We start from the raw sequence: 22,046 nt of genomic DNA, 5'->3' as shown, positions 1-22,046 counted from the left end.
CTCGATCAGCCCCACTTGCGTTATTTCTCTAGATGCCCAGGACCCAGTGGGTTCTAAAGTGGCCTGGCCAGGTGACCATCGCTGGGTGCCAGACTTACTGGACCATGGAGGTGGCAGAAGCGCTGGGGATCGGTAACCTCAGTAACCAGCTGTTTCCCCAATTGGCTCAGCAGGTGGGAGTCCAGGGAGTCACCATCTGCTCCCCCTTATACCCCACACCCTGGGAGAAACTTCTCCTTCTGGGGGGCTTTCCTATATTGATCCTGGAAGGGGCTTGGAGATCCAAAGAGCAATAGGTCAGACAGCCCTGAAATGAGTGCCTCACAACCCACCACCCGTAGGAGGAGAGCTCTGAGGCCAGACAGGTGCCCCTCTCTGAGTGGTCAGTGAGGGAGCCATGATCTGGGGCCTTCCTGCACTGTCAAATGGGCTCTCCTTGTTCTAGGGCCCAGCTCCTCACCACACTCCTCCCTCAAGCTCCTTGCCAGGCTCCACCACATGGCCTCCAAAGGCTCACAAGTCTCCATGTGCTATAAGGAGGCAGATGCCATGCATGCTGTCCTGCCAGACTTCCCATGTGACCAATACCCTGCCCACCCTCCTGCCCAGTTCTGCACCCCTTCCCACCCTAGACCACCAAGAGCCCCCCAGGATAGAGAGATTCTTCCCAACAGAAACCCACCATCTGTGCACAGGAGAGGAAGCCTCCCTGCAGTTCAACTATGCCAATATCTGACTGTGTCCCCCTGCTCCCATAGCTCAGTGACCTGGTGGCCCTGGTGCGGGGGAAGCTGTCTCGCATGCAACGGGCCGTGCTGTCAGCACTAATTGTCATTGAGGTTCATGCCAAGGACGTGGTAAGCAAGCTGATCCAGGAGAACATAGTCAGTGTGAACGACTTTGAGTGGATTTCGCAGCTGAGGTGAGAAGCCTGGGGTCCCTCGACTGGCCATGCCCAGGGGGCCAGGGCAGGGTGGAGAGCCAGTTGACAGTGGGCCCTGGGACAAACCCTCATCCCCATCTCTCCTCGGCCACATACCGTCCCTAGTAGCCCATGGTGCCCATGGCCCAGGAACCTATCTCCCTGCAATGCCAGGTACTATTGGACAAATAACGATCTGTACATCCGTGCTGTGAATGCCGAGTTCATCTACGGCTATGAGTACCTGGGCAACAGCGGGAGGCTCGTGATCACACCCCTGACCGACAGGTGAGCACCCCCCTCCCCACCCTGGTGCCCTCCTTCCAGCTCTGGCTGGCCTAGGAGTCCAGGGACCATAAGGTCCAGTGAGTCCATGATGCATCAGTTCATTAAAACAGTGCAGGTTTGGAGTACAGGCTTCCAGTTCAAAACCACTTCTGCCCCTCGTAGGCTGGGTAACCTTGGACAGGTGACTGGACCCTTCTTTCCCTGATTCTCTCTGTACCTCTCTACCCCTCTCATGACACCTCAGGGTGTCATGAGAATTTCATGGGCTGAAATGTGAAGCTTTTAGCACGTGCATGGCAGTCAGTAAGCATCTAATGGGTGTGAGCTTTACTAATTTCATCAGTCAAAGCCTCCTTTCAATGTACCAGAGAAATTGATCTTAAGAGGAAGAACAGGTAATCCCTTTATAAAGTGATAAACAGGGATCCCTGGCTGGCACAGCAGTTTGGCGCCTGCCTTTGGCCCAGGGTGCGATCCTGGAGACCCGGGATCGAATCCCACGTCGGGGTCCTGGTGCATGGAGCCTGCTTCTCCCTCTGCTTGTGTCTCTGCCTCTCTCTCTCTCTGTGTGTGACTATCATAAAAAAAAAAAAGTGATAATCACTAAAATAATCACTCATTTCCTCTGGCCACTTGTATTCAGCATCAGCTGAATTTTAAAATTGGGATTTGAGGAAGGAAAGTGAAGCATGGTCATAGGTCGGCCATCCCGACTGGTCCCTGAGCAAAGATCTGCAGGGCCACAGGGCAGGGCGGGGGCCTTCCCTGGGCAGATGGATAAGGGCTCCCATCCTGGCCCCAGCAGCCAAAGCTGGGCACACCTGGGGCCCTAACAGGAGGGAGGACTAGGAGCCATCACCACCCATGGGGCCCAACTCAGGAAGACACTCTCTCCTTAAGTCTTTGGGAATCCTGAGGGAGGAGTGTGGCCCATGCCTACCTCCTCTCACTCCTGCAGGTGCTACCTGACTCTGACCGGGGCTCTGCACCTCAAGTTTGGGGGTGCCCCAGCTGGCCCGGCTGGCACAGGAAAAACTGAGACCACCAAAGACCTGGGCAAGGCCTTGGCCATCCAGACCGTGGTGTTCAACTGCTCGGACCAGCTCGACTTCATGGCCATGGGCAAGTTCTTCAAGGGCCTGGCCAGGTGAGGTTGGGCATGAGGGTGGTACAGGACAGGACAGGAAGGCTGACCTTTCCCAGGGACACTGCCTGAGAGGAGCCTCACAGGATGGTGAAGGGAACAGGATGGAATAATAATAATTAAAGGCTCAGCCCCTGAGCCCTGGATGGGGCAGTGGGTGGTGGGAATACGGCTGAGCCGGCCAAGATGGCCATTGGAGGCTTCCTCCCAGCGGAGTTGCAGGGGGCCCTTGAGGGTGTCAGGAGGGCTCTGAACTCCTATCCACCCATTGTTCTTACCTCACTTAGTGCTGGGGCCTGGGCCTGCTTCGATGAGTTCAACCGCATTGATATTGAGGTGCTATCTGTGGTGGCACAGCAGATCACCACCATCCAGAAGGCTCAGCAGCAGCGGGTGAGCATCTGGGGTTCCACCACTACCCTACAGCTCCTCACAGTTACCACCACATCACTTCAACTGTCCCCAGAAGGCCCATGCTGCCACAGGCTCCCAATACTGGTGACTGTCAAAAGCCGGGGAATTAAGGCCTGCCCTGAGGCCAACCTCTCTCATCTCACAGAGCTATCGCACTCCCCCTTGTGGAACTGTCCCTGAGGGGCTTTTGTAGCCAGTCAGGGAACCCCACGTCCTTGTCCCACTCTAGCTGTGGTGGATGAAGTGGTCCCTCCAACATCCTGACCCTTATGGAAAGCACCAGCCACTTGTCCTTTTTCTAGCCTCCATCAGAGTAGCCAGGAGTCTCCTCCTGGCAACAAGAACTAGGAAGCCAACAGGTGCCCAACCCCACCCTAGTGGGGCTCTGGGTCCTAGTCAGAACTAAGCTTGCCCAAGTCTAGGAAAACCAGTGTCAAGAACTGGGGGGAGGGTGTGAGTAGCAGGAGATGCATGAAGACCTCAGGGAGCTGGCACCTGGGAGGCCACTGGTACCCACCAGGACCGGAGGTCTGAGGCTAGATGCTGAGAGAGGAGCCAGCCCTCCTTCCTGGGGCTGAGCAGCTATAGCCAGGATGGGGCATCTACAGAGACGAGGGGCCCCATCCAGAGAGGAGGTGGATGAGTCAGCCCCTACCCCCCTGTAGGTGGAACGCTTCATGTTTGAAGGCGTTGAGATCCCACTTGTGCCATCCTGCGCGGTGTTTATCACCATGAACCCGGGATACGCTGGCCGCACGGAGCTGCCCGATAACCTGAAGGTGAGGTCAGGCGCAGGGAGGCCCAAGAGGCTTCCCAGGGTACTGGAAAGCACAGGAGCGGTGGCCTCAGATGTGCTCAAGTGCTTATGCAGGGACATGACAGCCGTTGGACGTCAGGGACTATGATTCCCCAGGGCAACCCTCCTGCCCCGGGGGTCCTGAGACCCACCCCTAGCCCTGGAGAGGAGGCTCCAGGCTTGTCCTCGGGCTTGGGAGAAGTCAGGGAGCCAGTTCAGGTCAACACAAAGGACTAATGGCAGAGTGGTCCAGCCGCAGGGGACGGCAAGCCTCAGCTCTGGCGGGCAAGGTGCGCGGGGGAATCCAAGCACCCGAGCGCAGGAGGGCAGTGAGCCTGCCTTCTAGGACCAGGAGGTCCAGAGGGCAGGTGGGTCTCTGGGGGAGGAGGCCTGCTTCTACGTTCACAAGGCACCCCATGCCCCAGGCGCTCTTCCGGCCGGTGGCCATGATGGTTCCGGATTACGCCATGATCGCGGAGATCTCCCTCTACTCCTTTGGTTTCAATGAGGCCAATGTGCTGGCCAGGAAAATCACAACCACCTTCAAGCTGTCTTCTGAGCAGCTCAGCTCGCAGGTGAGGTCCTGTCCCCACCAGGTTCCAAAGTGTGAGAGCCTCGGTCTGCCTTCCGTGACCCCCCTGAGATAGGAATTACACACCCACCTCTCAGCTGAGGGCTAGTTGGGTCAAGCATTAAGACACCCAGAGCCACACACCCAAAGCTGAGGAGCGAGTATGCCGGGTCTTGTGGGACCAGAGCAGGACAGCAGCCCCCTGGCACCAGGGACCTTCCACTCAGTGTGCTAAGCCCAGCTTCTGGGGGCAGCTGTCATTGGTCCAGACACCAGCACTGCTGGCTAAGCTTCCCTGTTTGGCTCTCTTCTCAGGCAGGCTCCCCCTTTGCATTGGCAGAGAGGAGACCGGCTCTGGGCTTATACGCTACCAGCTTAGTTTCTCTTTCCTTTTTTTTTTTTTTTTTTTTTTAAGATTTTATTTATTTATTCATGAGAGTCAGAGAAAGAAAGGCAGAGACACAGGCAGAGGGAGAAGCAGGCTCCATGCAGGGAGCCCAATGTGGGACTCGATCCTGGGACTCCGGGATCATGCCCCAAGCTGAAGACAGATGCTCAACCACTGAGCCACCCAGGTGTCCCAGTTTCTCTTTCTTAATAGTTCTAGAAAAAGTCCTGGGTGTCATCCTAATGGGCCCTCCCTGGGTGACCTGCTCATGCATGAACAGTAACCTCTGTGGCCAGGGGGATACCATGGTACCTCCAAACCCACAGACTGGAGGAGATGTGGTCTATCACTGGGAAAAACAGCAGCTGCCCACCACAGTGCAGCCTGGATGCCCGGCACCTCCACACACCTTCTTTTTAACCATCCACTTTCAAAAACACTGCTCTCCCATTAGACTGTACCCACATGGTTCTGGAAATGCAGTCAACCCTTCTCATGTGGCAATGACTCAAAGTCAGTCTAGCCCAGTCACTTCATCCTGCTCTGAGTCTAAGACTTCTGGGAAGTGTGTGGTCTCTGGGTCAGGTCCAGATGTAGCTCCTATGGTCTGGCCCCATGGGGAAGAAATGATAAAAATGTAGCTATTTCAAACACACCTGCCTGATAATGGAGAGAAACAGAACCAGCAGCAAAGAAGAGAAAAGCCACAGTAGTGTGGCTGAAAGGGTAGGTCCAGAGAGAGACATTAAAAGGCAACATTAGAAGGAAGCTCAAAGGCCCGTGGGGCCAACCCTACTGTGGCACCGATGGGAACTTCTTTCACCTTCGGAGTAAACCCAAGCGCCTCCTTGTACCTGGTGCAGTGCTGGGACTGTAGGACTTTGCCCAGGTCAGACCCACATGGAGTCCTCACCCTCAGGGGCCAAGAGTCAAGCAGGGGATGCAGAATAGGTAAGCCAGTGAAGGGAGAGTGCCACTGGGATGGTGAGTGGAAGATGCCAAGAGGAATACAAATGAGGGCACCTGGCTCTGGCTGGGATGCTGCAGACAACTTGCAGGGGCTGTGACCTTGCATCTTCCAGCTGGCTGGGGGCCAGGTACCAGGCGGGAGGCAGAGGGTTCCAGGCAGCAGCCCCCAAAGCACAGTGCCCATCTACTCCTCCTGTGCGGCCATGACAGGATCACTATGACTTTGGGATGAGAGCTGTGAAGACTGTGATCTCGGCTGCTGGGAACCTCAAGCGAGAAAATCCCAGCATGGATGAGGTAAGCTCAATCCAGAGGAGCTCAGGGAACGGGGCTCCAGGAGGGCTCCAGAAGGGTTGGAGACGTGTCTGACCGGGCCCCCTGAAAGCTCCACTGGCTTCTGCTGCAGGAGCTGATATGCCTCCGGGCCATCCGGGATGTGAACGTGCCCAAGTTCCTGCAGGAGGACCTCAAGCTCTTCTCTGGGATCGTATCAGACCTGTTCCCCACCATCAAGGAGGAGGAGACTGACTATGGCATCCTGGACAAGGCCATTCGCAAGGCCTGTGAGAAGAGCAACCTTAAGGATGTGGACGGTGAGCCCCTGGCCCCTGGCCTTGCAGTGCTGGAGCAGCCACCCTGGGGCCCAGGGCAGGGACTCCAGGATGGGGCAACATGGCCTCAGGCTTGCTCATCCCTGGCCAAGTGTGTGGCAGACCAGGATTCTCTGCCCAGCAGTCCCTGAGGTAGGGCAGGTGACAGAGGTCTAGGAGAAAGTCCTCTCTCTCACTCATGCTTGTCACCAGATGTGGGAGTTTTGCCACACCAACCAATTCTCTGACACCAGTTCTCCACTGGCTACCCCACGATTCAGCTCAGTTCTGACATCAGAGTCACAAGTCACAAGTAGTCAAGTAGTGAGTCCCCAGGTTACCCATAATTTTTCTGCAGCTTGGCTGCCAATCAGAGGACCCTACAACCCCCTCCTTAGGTTTGATCATTCGCTAGAACAGCTCACAGAACTCGGGGAAACTCATGTTTACTACTTATTATGTAATAAAGGATATGAGAAAGGGTACAGACAAACAGCCAGATAAAGAAGTACGTAGGATGAGGTCAGCTCTCTTGGAGTTTGGGGTGGATCACCCGCCCAGCACAAGGATGTGTTCACTCACCAGGAAGCTCTCTGAATTCCATGCTTTGGAGATTTTTATGGAGCCTTAATCATGTATGCATGATAAATTATTATTATCCATTATTATCTACTTCCAGGCCCTCTCCCTTCTCTGGAGAATGGGGAAGTGAGCCTGAAAGTTCTAAGTGTCCAACTTTGGTTTGGTCTTCCTGGTGACCAGTTGCTCCTAGGAGCCCAACACCAAGATGTGCCTCATTAGAACAGAAGACACTCTTAGCACTCAGCAAATGACAAAGGTCTTAGGAATTCTGTGTCAGGAACCAGGGTCAAAGACGAAGTTCGAAAAGAAGCTTCTCCTAGCATCCTGTTTACAACAGCTTGAGGAGCTCTGCATCAGGAACTGGGGGCAGAGACCAAAGTACATTTTGCTGATTATTTTACAGTGGGGAAGCAAATCCTATCACCTCCCCCAGATCTCTTGCTTAGCCCCCCTCCCCTTGTGCAGAACAGTCACAGCACTTGGGCCCCTCTTGGGCCTTGTTCCTCCCCGGTAGAGGCTCTCCTCCACCCCATCCTTACCTGCCTGGGGCAACGATGCGGTTTGATGCCATCCCTGGGGGGAATGGTGAGCTGTGGCCTGCCCCACCACACCCCAACGTCTTTTGGAGCAAAGCACATTACTCTCACCTTCAGGACTTGCTCACATTCCTCGTGGAATGCAACCCTGGTGTCGTTAGTCTAAAGAGTGTTTGGGCTTTTCTTGAACCAGCTTCTTACAAAGGCCACCACACAGATGGAAGAGCTCTGGGGGTGCCACCCTCAGTCTCCCTCTGACCCCAACCCTCTTCCCTGATAGAAGGTGGGGGTCTCAATGCAGCCACTGCACGGACATGCAGCTTGAGCTCTGGTTCCACTGTCCCCTAGCCTGGCTGAACTTTCCTGTCCTCCACCTTTGTGGAATGGGAGGATGCTCCTCCAGGAAGTCACACCTGGCCATCCAGATTACCCTGACCCCATGAGAGCTGACACTGAGCAGGCCCATGCCAGCTGGACACCTGACCAATGGATGTTAGAGAATAATAGTCATGGTGGAAATCATGGCTGCCATTAGCAGAGAATTCCTACTTTGTGCCAGGCTCTGGACTTAGGGCTTCCCCTAACCCCACCTATGGGGTAGGTACTATCGCCAGCTGCATTTTATAGATGAAGAAACTGAGGCTCAGGATGACCCACCTGGTTGGACAGCAAGCTAGTGGCAGAGCCAGGACCCAAGCCATGCTCTGCCCCCTGGACTCCACTGCTATGTCCCTCCAGGTTTCCTGACCAAGTGCATCCAGCTCTATGAGACCACCGTGGTGCGGCACGGCCTCATGCTCGTTGGGCCTGCAGGTTCTGGCAAGAGTAACGTGAGTGGAGCCAAGCCAGGCAATTTAGTACCCAGACAGAGGCCTGGGGTGGGGGGTTTGGCAGGGGTCTTGGCCCCCATTTGTACCTCTGTGGCCTCTAGAATACCCCTCCTGACCCCTGCAGCCTGCAGCCCACTCCAACCCTGTGCTCTGGGGAGCCAGGAGGCTCACTCTTGAGTGACTGTCTCTCTAGTGTTACAGAGTCCTGGCAGCTGCCATGACATCACTGAAAGGACAGCCATCCATCAGTGGTGGTGTGTATGAGGCTGTCAACTACTACGTGCTGAACCCCAAGTCCATCACGATGGGCCAGTTGTATGGAGAATTTGATCTGCTCACCCATGAGTGGTGAGTGATTCCAACCCCTCTCCAGTGACTACCCTGAGCCAAGACCTCTGGGGGCTGTGGGCTATGGGCCTCCCTCCCTTATCCCATTAGGAGGTTAGGAGCTCAGGCTCTGGAGCCCAAGTGCCTGGGACTCTACTCACCACTGCACTTCCTTGCTGAATGGCCTTCCCCACCTCAGGGTCTTGGTGCCATCATCCACAGAGTGGGGATCATAATGGCACCATGATTATGGTGAGGAGAAAATGAGCTTGACATAGGGAAGATGTTCAGACAGCATGGCACGTACCAAGTTCTCAATAAATGTTGCCTGCTGTCATGACCCCAGAGGGCTGGCCGCCCCTCTCAGGGCCTCCATGCCCAGGCAGACATGTGCATGCATATCAGGGGAAGTGCATGGAGCTGGAGAAAGGCAGCTAGGTGGAGATCCTCCGAACATCAGCATGTAGGAGCCTTTTCTCTGGAGAAATCTCCAGTCTCTGCTGGGGGTTTCTGCTTGGCTCCAGTGTTCTGGGAGCCCCGTGTGGGGTGGGCGCTGGAGAGGGGGCAGTCATTCATCTTTCCCAATGGGAGTCTGGCCTGCTTCCCTGTTTCTGGTGAAGGGTTTCATGAACACCCAGACTCTTGCATGGGTAAGTGGAGGTCCTGGGGGTCAGACCGGGTCCAGCTTTCCCCGAGAGCCAGTGGTGCTTGCTGCCCTGTCTCTGGGTGCCTATGACCCTCTCCTCCTGGTGGCTGCAGGACAGACGGGATTTTCCCCTCCCTCATCCGGGTGGGGGCCATCGCCTCTGACACCAACAAGAAGTGGTACATGTTTGATGGGCCGGTAGACGCCGTCTGGATAGAGAACATGAACACGGTGCTGGACGACAACAAGAAGCTGTGCCTCAGTTCTGGGGAGATCATCAAGCTCACAGAAGTATGCCTACCTGTCTGCTTTCCCAGCTCTCCTCTGCCACTGGGTGGCCCTGAGGCCACAGTATGCTGGCCCACCTCATCCCCCTTTCCTCTCAGGGCCACGGCTACATCCCAGGCCAACCACACATCCCTTTGGTGTCCCTCCCCATCTCAAGCCCCCACAGCTCAGCCATGTCGGGTGCAGCTGTCCAAGGCTGCCCTTCTGCAGACCACATTCTGTGATGCTCTGGGCCCAGGTCCAGGATGACCTCCCACTGCTCTCTGGTTGACTCTAACTTGTGCCTCCTTAGGCCCCCTTGCAACTATGACAGACATCTTAGCAACGTGCCAGGAATCTGGGAGACAGGTGGTACACACCTGGCTGCACAGCCACCTGCCTGGTATATGAGGTGCAGTTCTCAGAAAAGGAGGGCTCAGAAAAGGAGGTAGAAGAGCAGTTCATGGTAGCTACACTGAGCTGATCTCTTGAACCCTTCTGAGAACACCTGGAAGTTCTGGAGCATAGCATACAGCTCCCATCAGACTCCTCTAGGGCTCCAGGGACCCCAAAATACCCTGGTCCTAGGCTGCCCAGAGAGCAATCAGGAATCTCCTAACTGTGGTTCTCCTCGAGACTCCAGGGAGAGCTCTGTTAGCAGCTGAGGACCAAGGGGGTTCCTCTACCCCAACACTGCTCCTGGTCCACAGCCTGCCCCATGACCTCCCCACAGCTGCAGGATGGGCAGCCCCTCCCCGTGGTTGTGCAGCCCTTTCCCCGGCCCTTGGAACTGGTGACCACCCACTCACACAGTTCACCTTGGTGCCAGGCGATGACCATGATGTTTGAGGTGCAGGACCTGGCAGTGGCCTCCCCGGCCACCGTGTCCCGCTGTGGCATGGTGTACCTGGAGCCCAGCCTCCTGGGGCTCATGCCTTTTGTCGAGTGCTGGCTGAGGAGGCTCCCTGCCTTTTTCAAGCCCCACGAGGAGAAGTTCAAGGCCCTGTTTGTCGGCTTCCTGGAGGTAAGCAAAGCCACAGTGTGCCCAGCCCAGGTCGGGTAGCAGGGAGCTATGGCCACCAGCCACAGGAGCCGCGTGCTCGTCTGCTGTAGGGATCTATCACTTTCGTCCGGCACTCGGTGAAGGAGGTGATCGCCTCAACCAACAGCAATCTGACCATGAGCCTCCTCAAGCTGCTAGATTGCTTCTTCAAGCCATTTCTGCCTAAAGAGGTACAGCTCCGAGCAAGTGGGGCTGGGTGCCTGCTCTTCCTGCCCCTGCTCCCTGTGCCTGGGCACCCGAGGGCCCTGAGCCCCACACCCAACATCCCGGAAGGGAGATTCAGATTGGGTCATGGGTTACCCATGCCGGTCTGCTGTGGAGATGCCAGACCATGCAGTGGAGGCCCCAGGAGGCCCCCAAAGCCCCACTTCCTCAGGCTACTCAGCACTGTTCTTGCCTGGGCCTGATGTTGTCCCCACTGTCCCCAGGGCCTCAAGAAAATACCCCCTGAAAAGCTGAGCCGCATCCCAGAGCTGATCGAGCCCTGGTTCATCTTCTCCTTGATCTGGAGCGTGGGCGCCACGGGGGACAGCGCCAGCCGCCTCAGCTTCAGCCACTGGCTCAGGATCAAGATGAAGATAGAAAACGTGAGCTGCGGCAGACTCCGGGCTGGGCTCCCAAGGCTGGGTGTCCCAGGGCCATCCTTGGGGCCCAGCCCCCAGGGACAAGCAGACACACAAACTCCTGGGCCTCACAGCCTGGTTTTCCTCCGTCCCCTGGCAGCTGACCATGCACTTCCCAGAGGAGGGGCTGGTGTTCGATTACAGGCTGGAGGACGCAGGCATCAGCAACACCAATGACGATGAGGATGAAGATGAGGAGGGCAAGCAGGTGAACACAGGCTTGTGCCTAGGGGGCAGGACAGGAAGGGCCCCACTGGATGGTGGCTGTCCTCCTCAATGAAAAATGATTACAGGGAGGAGACCATGCTGATGGCCACAGGTCTCAGGTGGGGGTTATTTGCATTATGTCATGGATCCTCACAGATACACAGTGTGGTTCTTATTGTATCCACTTTCCAGACAAATAAATTGAGGCTCAGGACAGTCATACCCAGCCAGTGGGTGTCAGAACTGGACTTTTCCCGGGACCAGGAAATGTTAGCATTCCTCCTTTCCCAACCATATGCATTGCCTCCTCAATGTTGATGCTGCTCCCAGGGATGGTTGCCTCAATTCTATTTAAAAGTCCCATTTTCCTAGGAACTGGATGTCCTTGGGGCTGGGCAGCAAGCCCTCCTGGCCTGCCTTGGTGTCCTATCCTTCCTATCAGCCAGTGATGGCTCTGAGAGCCTACTGTGCTTCCAGGATCAGGACCCAGCCCAGGAGGAGGAGGGGGCAGAGAGGCGTCTGTAGAGATGGCCACTGCACGCTCCTGCTAGGGATCTCACAGGGCACATTTGAGTCTACAGTCAGAACTGTCCCCAGTGTGACCTGTGGTTTGACCATAATGAACACCCTCATCAGGGGAAGTTGGCCAGCTGGGTGGGAGGCTGTGGGTGAAGGAATTCATGCAGGTAGGGGTGGTTGGGGGAGACCAGGCAGGGGATCTCTCATTGTCCCAGTGATGCCAACTCCTCTGGTTTTGGCCCCATACCCTCGGGTAGCCTGAGATGAAACAGCAAAAGCCTTTGGCTTCTGGGCCATCCAGTTTCCAGAACATCTCCCTGATCCAGAGACTCAGGGCCTGGCAGTCCCTAGGAAGCCCTCAACCTGGGCAGCTTGTGCAGAAAGCCCCCCACTCCCAGGGGTTCGTCCTGGGATTTCCCACTCTGTGCAGAGATTCAGGCATGGGGCTCCCTATTTCAGTCAGAAGCAGCCCCTCTCCCAGGTTCTCCTGCCAGGGCCTGGCGGTGCAGTTCCTTGACCCTCCTGGTGCACTTGGCCAGAGCATGGTGGGGTGGAGTTCCAGGCTCAGCCCTAAGCTACCTATGGTTCCAGATTGCCTGGGTGAAGTGGATGGACTCCTCCACTCCATTCACTATGATGCCAGATACCAATTTCTGTAACATCATTGTGCCTACTATGGACACGGTGCAGATGTCCTACCTGCTGGACATGCTACTCATCAACCATAAGCCTGTGAGTGCCCCTGCCATGCCCTGCCTCACCCACACCAAGGCCCAAAAGGCAGTGGGGGCAGGGGGGGATGGCTCCCATATTGACAGGGTGGACAGCTCCTACTGTGTGCCAGACCTTGTAAGAGTTTTAAACACATGACCCTGGTTCTCCTAGGTGCTGTGCATTGGGCCGACAGGCACGGGGAAGACCCTCACCATCTCTGACAAGCTCCTCAAGAACCTGCCGCTAGAGTACATCAGCCACTTCCTCACCTTCTCAGCCCGGACCTCGGCCAACCAGACCCAGGACCTCATTGACAGCAAGCTGGACAAGAGGCATGCACTCTGTTCCTTTCTACACCTAGTGTCCTTCCAAGCCTGGCTCAACCAGCCACTCTCTCAGCTCCTTACCAAATTATGCTCTCGGGTTTGCCAAAAACTTCCTGGAGGGCCCTGGGCTGTCTTGCAGACTGCTCTGGAACCATCATCCATCAGAAATCCCAAGCCATGGGTGCCCACCCTGGGTTGCGTACTCGAGTGGAGCTTGATATGGGCCTGCCTGTGAGGCAGGACTCAGCCTGAAGGGAGCCCAGACTCAAGGCGGCCAAGTGTGATGTCTCAGGATGTTCAGAGGGGAACTAAAGGCTGTTCAAGAAGTCTAACAATTCAGAGGAGGCTGAAAGCAGTTGCTATTCTGCCACCCCTGGATTCCCAGAGGACCTGGTACCAGTGGGTGCTGGGCTCACACAGGCCCTCCCCACAGGCGAAAGGGTGTGTTTGGGCCGCCCCTGGGACGCAACTTCATTTTCTTCATCGATGACCTGAATATGCCGGCCTTGGAGACATATGGCGCCCAACCACCCATCGAGCTGTTGCGCCAGTGGATGGACCATGGCGGCTGGTATGACCGCAAGGTCATTGGTGCGTGCCGGCTGGCCCAGGCCAGCGGGGTGCAGGCTGGGTGTGCTGGGCAGGGCTGGGGGCCTCTCCTGTTAGGCAGGCTAGGCAGAGGGCCTAGTGCCCACAGTACTTTTAGAGGGTCCACAGAAATGTTCTGATTTCTTTGAAAATCACCAGGAAAATGAAGTTCTGGGTCAAAGAACATTTTTAATGTTTAATTTATTCTACTAATATATTTATCTTTAGTCCAATACTGTTATAAATTATAATTTTTAATGTCTTTGTAGAGGAGGAGGCCCTTGAAGGCCAAGTTCTTAGGGCCCACAAAAGTCATAATTCAGCCCCAGGTAGGGCTCCCTCCTGACCTCCTCCCTCCACTCCAGGATCCTTCAAGAAGCTGGTGGACATCAACTTTATCTGTGCCATGGGCCCCCCTGGCGGAGGCAGGAATGCCATCACCCCACGGCTGACACGCCACTTCAACTACCTGTCCTTTGCTGAGATGGACGAGGTCAGCAAGAAGCACATCTTCTCCACCATCCTGGGCAGTTGGATGGGTGAGCACTGGGTGGAAGTGGGGGAGGCCCTGGGCAAAGGCAGAAGCCCAGGCCAGGTAAGCTACTCCTAGGACGGCTGGAAAGGGTGGAACAGTGGAGGCAGCGACCTCAGCCCTGGCTTCACCCTTTACTCAGCTATGTTACCAATTCATGAACCTCTCTGAGCCTCAGTTTCTCCATCTGTATGATGGGTGATGATACTAGTGTCCACCATCCCAAGTCAAGAAGGTTAAATAGACATTGCATGTAGCATCTAGCATGAAGCCTGGTGCATGGTGATTGCTGAATATATGATTTATACACACGCACACTTGTGTATATTCACCTGCATAAGTCCACACTTATGTTAGTACTTGCTCAGAAAAGCCGGTGGAAGGATGTTACTTTTATAATTCAGGGAAAGGAACCAAGATAGAATAGACAAAGTGGCCCTCACCTTCCGTGGGGTTTGGGGAAAAGTCTACATCAAGATGAAGTTTTCCCCACCAGCCCACCTCCTGTCTAACATACACTCTGACCTTTGAACTCCCCTTGGCACTGTCCCAGGTGGTGGGTGATGGGCGTCAGGCCTTCCCTCCTCTGGCCTGGCCTGGCCTGCCCCCAGTGGTGATAGGCCAGAACCTGCCTACAGGCTGGGCTAGGGGTGGGGACCACATTGCTGAGGAGGGTGGGTGGTAGGTGGCTGCTCTGGAGGCTGGCCAAGGTGGGCAGCGAGGGACCTACCTAACTCTGAGCCCCATGTCTCTCCCTCAACTCTCTAGATGGACTCCTCGGGGAGAGAAGTTACCGGGAGCCCGTGCGTAAGTACAGGCCTGGACAGGGCCTGTATGGGGTAGGGCACTGGTTCCAGGGTGAGCCCTGGGTTCCAGTTGGGTGTGGCCTAGGCTGAGTCCCAGTGGCCACAGAGAACCATCATCAGGCTCATATGGGGATGCTGAGCTACTGCCACAGCAAACACCTTCAGAGGCTCACTCGACCATTCCTATATAGCAGTCATCCTTCAGTGCCTGGGTGGTGTTCAACCCATAGTAAAAGCAAAGTCAGTGTGAGTTAAATGGATGAATAAAGAAACCCAACAAACTCTTACCCTGTGTAGAGAAGCAGAGGCTCCAAAGAGGCCGGCCCTATTCAAAGGGTGGGCATCTCTGCTGTGAGTGGGCATCTCTGCTATAGCAGCCTCACACAGGGCAGATCTGGTGGTCATTGCAGCAGAGTAACCAACCCCTTCAGACCTCCAGCCCTGGCTTGAGTCCCACCTCAGCTGAAGGAGGCCATCAGAAGACAGCGCCCTCCTTAGGCTTCTAGGTCTACCACTCACCTATACCCGGGGCCTCCCTCAGCCTTGTCTTCTCTCCTGTTGCTTGGAAAGGACTAGCTTTCTCCTGGGTATAGCCAAAGAGCCCTTCTCTGAAGCCTGAATCCCACCGCAGAGTGTCTGCTGGAGGATGTGGCTCCAAGTCCCAAGACACTGTATGTGTATGGCCCATCTCTCTGGGGCCATTCTTGCCAGCAGACAAACATGTCCTGATTTCCTGTCTTAACAACAAAACTAACACAGCCACTCTGGGCCCCTTCCCGTTCACCCTGGCCATCTTTCCGTTTCTCTACTCATGTTGACAGCACAGCTCCAGAGCATTGTCCCTTCATGCTGGCACCAGCCACCCTTCCCACTTTCCCTTGTGTCTCACTCCCTGGAGAGTGCCCTTGTCATGGTGGCTTCGTGTGGCCAGACCAAAGGTCAGCTCTCAGTCCTAATGTTCCTGGGCTCTTACTGTTGCTGGAGGGTAGCCCTTCCTCTCAGGTCAGGTCACCCCCATTCCTCCCAACCTCCCATCCAGCCGTCTATCCATCTCCACCTGCAGCCAAGGGACCCATTTCCATGTTCATTTGGGTCACATTCTTCCTCTGCTCAACTACAGGCAAGAGCCCAAGTCCCAACAGTGGTAGGCAGGGCTACCCCAGCCCCTTGTCCCCTCTCTGCTCTCACTCCCCGCCCCCTCATCGGTTCTTAACACAACACTGCAGGCCTTGGAACATTTGCTCTGGTCCTGGACCCACTCACATGTCTGCTGTCCAGCTCTCCGCTCTAGTGCCCCTCCTCCTGAGCCCTCCCGCCCCTGACCAAGATTACATCAAATGCCTCCAACCCTGGCCCCCCTGATACTCTCTGCTGCGGCTGGCCTCTCCGTAGCCCTTTACTGTCGGCTCTGCTGCAGATCCCCTGGCTGCCTGGCTCCCCACAGGCAGCAGCTGAAGGGTGAGGAGTGTGTCGGCTGGGACCACCCAGGACTCCACAGGACTGAGGACAGTGCCTGTGATAACAAACGGAGGAGCCCGTCTTTGGGGCTTATGAGCCCTCTTGCCCCTTCTTTACTTGTTTTCCACTTCAGGGGATTCCCTCTGCCCCAGGTTCCCATTGACAGAATTTTGGTTCCCAGCAAAGAATTGAATAGTTTTTAAAGAACCAAGAACCTCAGTTACATTAGTAAGGAAAATGCAGGCTGGTGGTTGCAGCAGCTCCGGGGGGCTGGTAAGCCCCGCAGGTCATGGCTGAGCTCCAGGCCCCGCACGTCCACCATTATGCACTCCTGAAGCCACTGTTGGCCATGTGACCCTCCCCTGCTGGGCTCAGAGCCCCACAGGGCAAGACAGTAGGGTCCCTGCCCAGCACTGACCCCACTTGTACCCCCAGTTCTGTGGATGTGTCCCAATGCCCCAGTGGGCAACAGACTGTGTTGGTAATGAGGCTGTAAAGGCGGGCAGAGCTCAGAGCAGGAGATTCCTCACCCCAATCTGGGGGGTACAGGAAGAGCTTGTGGGGAAGATGGCATCCAAGAGGGGCTGAAGGATGCGCAGAACCCAGGCCCCCAGGCTGGGGAAAGGGCATCTGGGAGAGAACAGAGCACTGGCAAAGGCAGGAGATTAGGATACACAGGGATCTCCTGCCTGTGTGACCCAGGCCCACCTTCCTGTTCCCACAGCTGGGGCCCCCACCATCGCCCACTTCACGGATCCCCTCGTGGAAGCCACCATCATGGTGTACTCCACTATCACCTCCCAGCTGCTACCCACTCCAGCCAAGTCCCACTACACCTTTAACCTGAGGGACCTCTCCAAGGTCTTCCAGGGCATGCTCATGGCCGACCCGGCGAAGGTTGAGGTAAGGATCTATCTAGCAGGGTTCCTTCCAGTGTTCAGTAGAGGAGAGCACACAGCGCCTTCATAGTCCTCTCCAGCCCCTTGATTTTGGCCTAACTGCTCAAACTCTGCCCAGCCTTGACCTGGCCAGGCCCTGAGCAGGGCTGGGGGCACGCTGGGCTCCAGGCCCCCTTTCCTACAGCTGAGCCGTGTCTTGCATGTCAAATCCATGCCTAGAATGGCAGTGGTCATGGGGATCACACAAAAGGACCCAGGGCAAGGCAAGGGAGAGTGAGGGTTCCTAATGGAGGCCCTGTGCAGAAGCTCTGGAAGGAAGTATGAGTGGGATGCATTCCAGGAACCAGAGACGCCCAGGTGGAAGGCACAGAACTGCAGCAGGGAGTAGGCTGTCAGTGTGCCGGGTGGGCTGGAGCAGACTGTCAGCTGTGGGGGCCATAGGGCCTGAAGGCTATGGGAACCATGGGGTGAAGGGGGGCAGATTTTCACTTGCAGTGGGGGTGGATGGGTCAGTGTGTACAGAGCCTGGGACCGGGGAGACTTGGTGAACAGGACGGATGCCAGCCCTGACCTTGCCAAACTAGGGTCAAATAAGTAGAGATAAGGGCCTGGGGGCTTCTGGAGGGCCATCCATTCACCCAGGGGGAGGTGGAGAGCTGGGATGGAGGTGGCAGCAGACTTGGAGATGGGAGCAGGGTCAGAGGAGCTCACCAAGTGGCTGGATGTGGGGCGTTGGGAAGGTGTAAGGAGAACAGTCATCCCTCCTGGGTTTGGGGTTTGAGGAGCCATGGGGGCCCTGAGAATGGAGAAGCTGATGAGCAGCTAATGCAGCTGGATCTCAGCTGGGCCTGGAGCTGGGGGAGGGGACAGGATGGCACAAGGTGGGGTGTTCGGTTGGCTGCTGCCCCTGCACACGGCCCCAGCCAGGTCTCGAGGGCAGGGGCCAGCACCAATGTGGGGTGGCTGCAGGACAAGGTCCAGCTGCTGCGTCTGTGGTACCACGAGAGTTGCCGCGTGTTCCGAGACCGCCTGGTGAGTGAGGAGGACCGAGACTGGTTTGACAAACTATTGGAGAGCCACATGGAGCGCTGGGAGGTGGCCTTTGCCGACATCTGTCCCTTCCAGCCCATCCTCTATGGGGACTTCATGTCACCAGGCTCTGACGTCAAGTCCTATGAGCTCATCACCAGTGAGAAGAAGGTAAGGAGCCCCTTCGCTCTGCCCCCTGTGCCCTGGGCCCTCCACAGCACTACGAACAAACCACCACACTATGACTAGAGGGTCAGGACTATAAGGGCCAGCCCTTGCCTCTCTAGGTCCCATTGCCTCACTTTGCAAAAGGGCACAACGGGCCCTGCTTGGCCCACCTCTGATGACAAGCCTGTAGTTCACCTAAGACAGGCTCTGTAAACATGGACATGCTGGCCTGTTTGAGGGGCTCTCATGCTGCCCATGGAGGGGAGGACCTCTGAGTCAGGACCTCAGGGAGGCACGGAAGAGACCTCGTCAGAGGCTTCGGAGCTGTGTGGCTGCAGTGGGCCCCCCAGTGGTTTCCCTCCACACACATCCCCTCCTAGTTCCCAGGAGCTCCCATGAGGGCCCCAGGTCAGTACACCAGGTGAGACCTGGAGGAAACAGGCAGGGCTCCGAGCCCGCCCCTCAGGCCCCTGTGTGTATCCTACAGGGCTTCTGAAGGCTCAATGCCCCTCCACGCACAGAGGAGCGGGGCTGACCATGGGAGGGTGGCATCCCCTAGTGCACGGGGGATGGAGAGAGGGCCCAGATCTCCCCATCCTCCCTGGCCCCAGATGATGCAGGTGATTGAGGAGTACATGGAGGACTACAACCAGATCAACACAGCCAAGCTGAAGCTGGTCCTATTCATGGATGCCATGAGCCACATCTGCCGCATCAGCCGTACCCTACGCCAGGCACTGGGCAACGCACTCCTGCTGGGCGTGGGTGGCAGCGGCCGCAGCTCCCTCACACGGCTGGCCTCGCACATGTGAGGACCCCTGGGCATGCTGGGTAGCGGGTGGCCGGTGGCAGGCTGTTGCTTCCATTTCCGTTCTTCTGGTGGAGCTGGGGCCATGCTGGGCCAGGTCCCCCAGCCACACGCTACTGAATGCCCTGGAAAGGGGAGCTAGGCTCCAAGGAGAGGCAATAACAGTGCCATGTGGTGCTCTAGGGTGGGAGGCATGGCTGCAGACATCCAGGAGGAATTCCTAGGTCAGGTGGCCACAGGCCTCCCCTCAGGATCAGAGCTGGGAGGATGGAGAAGTACATTCCAGGCTATGGGAATAGCTTAAGCAAAGGTCTGGAGGAAAGAGAGAAGGTTCAGGGCCTGGAGAGTGTGCAGATCTGCCCAGGCTGGGAGCCAGACTCCAGATGGCTGGGGGTGGGGTCTGGCTATCCCCCACTCAGCACTTGGCCTCGAGCTCTGGTATGTCTCCAGGGCCGAGTACGAGTGCTTCCAGATTGAGCTATCCAAGAACTACGGCATGACCGAGTGGCGTGAAGATGTCAAGAAGGTCTTGCTCAAGGCTGGCCTGCACAACCTGCCCATCACCTTCCTGTTCTCCGACACTCAGGTGCCGCTGCCACGGACAGTGGGCAGGGTCCAGGGTGGGCTGGATACAACCCCGTCCTGGTGTGGCATCCTGGAAAGTGGTCAGTCCTTCTTGCCCAGGTCCCTGTCTGGTGGGGTGGACGTTTAGAAGGATGGCTGGGATGCGGGGTGGGGGGCCAAACCTAGCCTGTCAGAGTTAGGGAGACCGAGATCACTAACTATACCCCAAAAGTAAAGAAGGTCCCTGGCACCATGGCTGACCACAGGTGACATCACCTTCACTGGCCAAAGGCTTCCCACCTCAAAGACTGTAGGACTTATGCCTGAAGCACTGTGCCCCTGGTGGCCCTCTTGGGGGCTGCTGCCTCTAGGGCTCCCCAGACATGAGGCCTGTCCCTAGGTCTCTAAGAGGAAGTGAGGTTGTAGCTCCGGGGTCTCAGAACAAACAGAGCAGCACTTAAACCTGGTTGGTAGTCGGAATTGGGCCGAGACAGGAGCCCTGGCATGCTTTCCACTCTGTGTAGGGTCCCCCCCATTCCTAGCCCTGCCCCTACCTCCTAGCAAGGACTTATTTCTGCCTATGGCCTGCTTTCCTTCTATGAGGAAGCTGAGGCATAGAGAGGGCTGGAAAGTGAGAGTAAGGTGCCATATCCTTTACCCAGGGCCTGAGGCCCTTCCACAGCCCAGTGGTGATGTTCAAAGTCTCTGCTGTAGGGCAGGCCTGGGTATGAGTCCTACACCATGACTTACCAGGTCACTTGTATGACACTGAGCTTCTCTGAGCCTCAGTGGCATGGTCTGCTGTGAAGGTCCAGGGAGACCTGCACCCAGGGGCCATTATCAAGCCTTAGCTTTTGTACTCTCATCTCTCTCCAGATCAAGAATGAGTCTTTCCTGGAGGACATCAACAATGTTCTGAACTCAGGCGATATTCCCAACCTCTATACCTCAGACGAGCAGGACCAGATTGTCAACACCATGCGGCCCTATATCCAGGAGCAAGGCCTGCAGCCCACCAAGGCCAACCTCATGGCTGCCTACACTGGGCGTGTACGTAGCAATATCCACATGGTGCTGTGTATGAGGTACGGGCAGCCATTGTGGCCATGCAGGGACTGCGGGGCTAGGCAGGGATGCACCTGGGCCTGCCATGAGGAGGGTCTTGGGCTCCTAGGGGCGTGAGTCAGTGTTTCATTTGGACTCTTGGTCCCCTAGCCCCATTGGAGAGGTATTCCGAGCCCGCTTGAGGCAGTTCCCCTCCCTTGTCAACTGCTGTACCATTGACTGGTTTAACGAGTGGCCAGCAGAGGCCCTGGAGTCTGTGGCCACCATGTTCCTGAATGAGATCCCAGAACTGGAAGCCACCTCTGAAGTAATTAAAGGACTGGTAGGTGTCTTGGTGAGGAGCAAGCTGTCAGCATTTAGGTTTGGGTTTAGGGTCACTGAGGCCCAGCTGAGAGTCCCAGGCCCAATCCTGAGGGGCATTGGGGCAGACAGCTTTATCCATTCTAAGCCTGTTCCCTCATGTGTATCATGAGACTGCCACAAAGTTGTCACAGGGATATAGGAGGTTGGACACATGTTACAGTCACTATTTCTTTCATTCCCTGAGGGCTTTGTGGCAGTTTTCTTCAAAGAGCCTCCTGATAACAACCGAAGACCACAGATAGGGGGCTAGATTTGTCTGGTCCAACCCAAGAGAGTGATGCTCACCTCAGGGCCAAGAACTATAGTGAGACTGTTTCCCTCTCCAGCTATGCTGAGGTCCTTGGGTCCTCTGTTATCCCAGATTTGGCCTCCATGGGGTGGTTAGGGAGGCGGGGTGTCCCACCTTTGGACTCTCGGAGGTAGGTCTTGGGAGCTGTGACGAGGGCACTGGGCCAAGATCTGGGAGACACCTGGGTCCACGTTCAAAGGCAGCTCTGCCTTTGACAATTGTGTGAACCAAAACGAGCCCCTTGACTTCTCTGGGTCATGGGTTTTTAATTCTGCAGAATGAATGACCTTGATCTAGAGGTTATAAGGATCATGGGAGACAGTGAGTGTGAGAGGCACTGAGCTTCCTACATGTGGCCCCCTCCTTGGGATCCAACTGCAGTGGCTTCAAGGGTACCCTGGTGCCCTGTCTTTGCTGGAGGCTCTACAAGGCTGGCATCAGTGGTCTCCTATCCACAGATTCAAGTTTGCGTGTATATCCACCAGTCGGTGGCCAGGAAGTGTGTGGAGTACCTGGCCGAGCTGGCCCGCCACAACTACGTGACCCCCAAGAGCTACCTGGAACTGCTTAATATTTTCTCCATCCTGATTGGGCAGAAGAAACAGGAGCTGAAAACTGCCAAGAATCGCATGAAGAGTGGCCTTGACAAGGTGGGCCAGGGTGGGACTTTGTGAATAATGGTTAGCCACCCATGGTACTGCTTGCTGTGGCTTAGACCTGACCCAGGGAGGCCCAGCCCACCCTCTCAGTCAGCA

General features: G+C 56.2%; 1 protein-coding gene across 8 annotated transcripts in view; it reads left to right on the top strand.

The window, feature by feature from the left end:
- The window catches only part of DNAH1 (dynein axonemal heavy chain 1), a 76,559-nt gene that overhangs the window by 40,721 nt on the left and 13,792 nt on the right, over positions 1 to 22,046 (top strand). For 7 of the 8 annotated variants that reach the window (XR_011994384.1, XM_072720784.1, XM_072720783.1 and 4 more), the window contains 28 exons: positions 33 to 173; positions 759 to 922; positions 1,097 to 1,210; positions 2,169 to 2,357; positions 2,642 to 2,747; positions 3,434 to 3,547; positions 3,990 to 4,139; positions 5,703 to 5,789; positions 5,899 to 6,085; positions 7,939 to 8,030; positions 8,224 to 8,378; positions 9,117 to 9,294; positions 10,100 to 10,294; positions 10,384 to 10,503; positions 10,762 to 10,920; positions 11,057 to 11,164; positions 12,274 to 12,414; positions 12,568 to 12,728; positions 13,156 to 13,313; positions 13,676 to 13,849; positions 14,611 to 14,649; positions 16,831 to 17,009; positions 17,975 to 18,205; positions 18,814 to 19,010; positions 19,461 to 19,596; positions 20,451 to 20,659; positions 20,790 to 20,961; positions 21,750 to 21,941. Coding sequence is in view for 7 of the 8 variants with exons in the window: in XM_072720784.1 (XP_072576885.1) it covers positions 33 to 173; positions 759 to 922; positions 1,097 to 1,210; positions 2,169 to 2,357; positions 2,642 to 2,747; positions 3,434 to 3,547; positions 3,990 to 4,139; positions 5,703 to 5,789; positions 5,899 to 6,085; positions 7,939 to 8,030; positions 8,224 to 8,378; positions 9,117 to 9,294; positions 10,100 to 10,294; positions 10,384 to 10,503; positions 10,762 to 10,920; positions 11,057 to 11,164; positions 12,274 to 12,414; positions 12,568 to 12,728; positions 13,156 to 13,313; positions 13,676 to 13,849; positions 14,611 to 14,649; positions 16,831 to 17,009; positions 17,975 to 18,205; positions 18,814 to 19,010; positions 19,461 to 19,596; positions 20,451 to 20,659; positions 20,790 to 20,961; positions 21,750 to 21,941 (4,248 nt within the window). In the remaining variant the exon portion in view is untranslated. The remainder of the gene's footprint in view (positions 1 to 32; positions 174 to 758; positions 923 to 1,096; positions 1,211 to 2,168; positions 2,358 to 2,641; positions 2,748 to 3,433; positions 3,548 to 3,989; positions 4,140 to 5,702; positions 5,790 to 5,898; positions 6,086 to 7,938; positions 8,031 to 8,223; positions 8,379 to 9,116; positions 9,295 to 10,099; positions 10,295 to 10,383; positions 10,504 to 10,761; positions 10,921 to 11,056; positions 11,165 to 12,273; positions 12,415 to 12,567; positions 12,729 to 13,155; positions 13,314 to 13,675; positions 13,850 to 14,610; positions 14,650 to 16,830; positions 17,010 to 17,974; positions 18,206 to 18,813; positions 19,011 to 19,460; positions 19,597 to 20,450; positions 20,660 to 20,789; positions 20,962 to 21,749; positions 21,942 to 22,046) is intronic. The other variant, XM_072720785.1, reaches the window with a different exon arrangement.

The sequence above is a fragment of the Vulpes vulpes genome, chromosome 9 (genome assembly GCF_048418805.1).
Source record: "Vulpes vulpes isolate BD-2025 chromosome 9, VulVul3, whole genome shotgun sequence".
NCBI classification, from domain to species: domain Eukaryota; kingdom Metazoa; phylum Chordata; class Mammalia; order Carnivora; family Canidae; genus Vulpes; species Vulpes vulpes.
The sequence above is the reverse complement of the archived record's forward strand: the minus strand, read 5'-3'. Positions and strand labels throughout refer to the sequence as shown.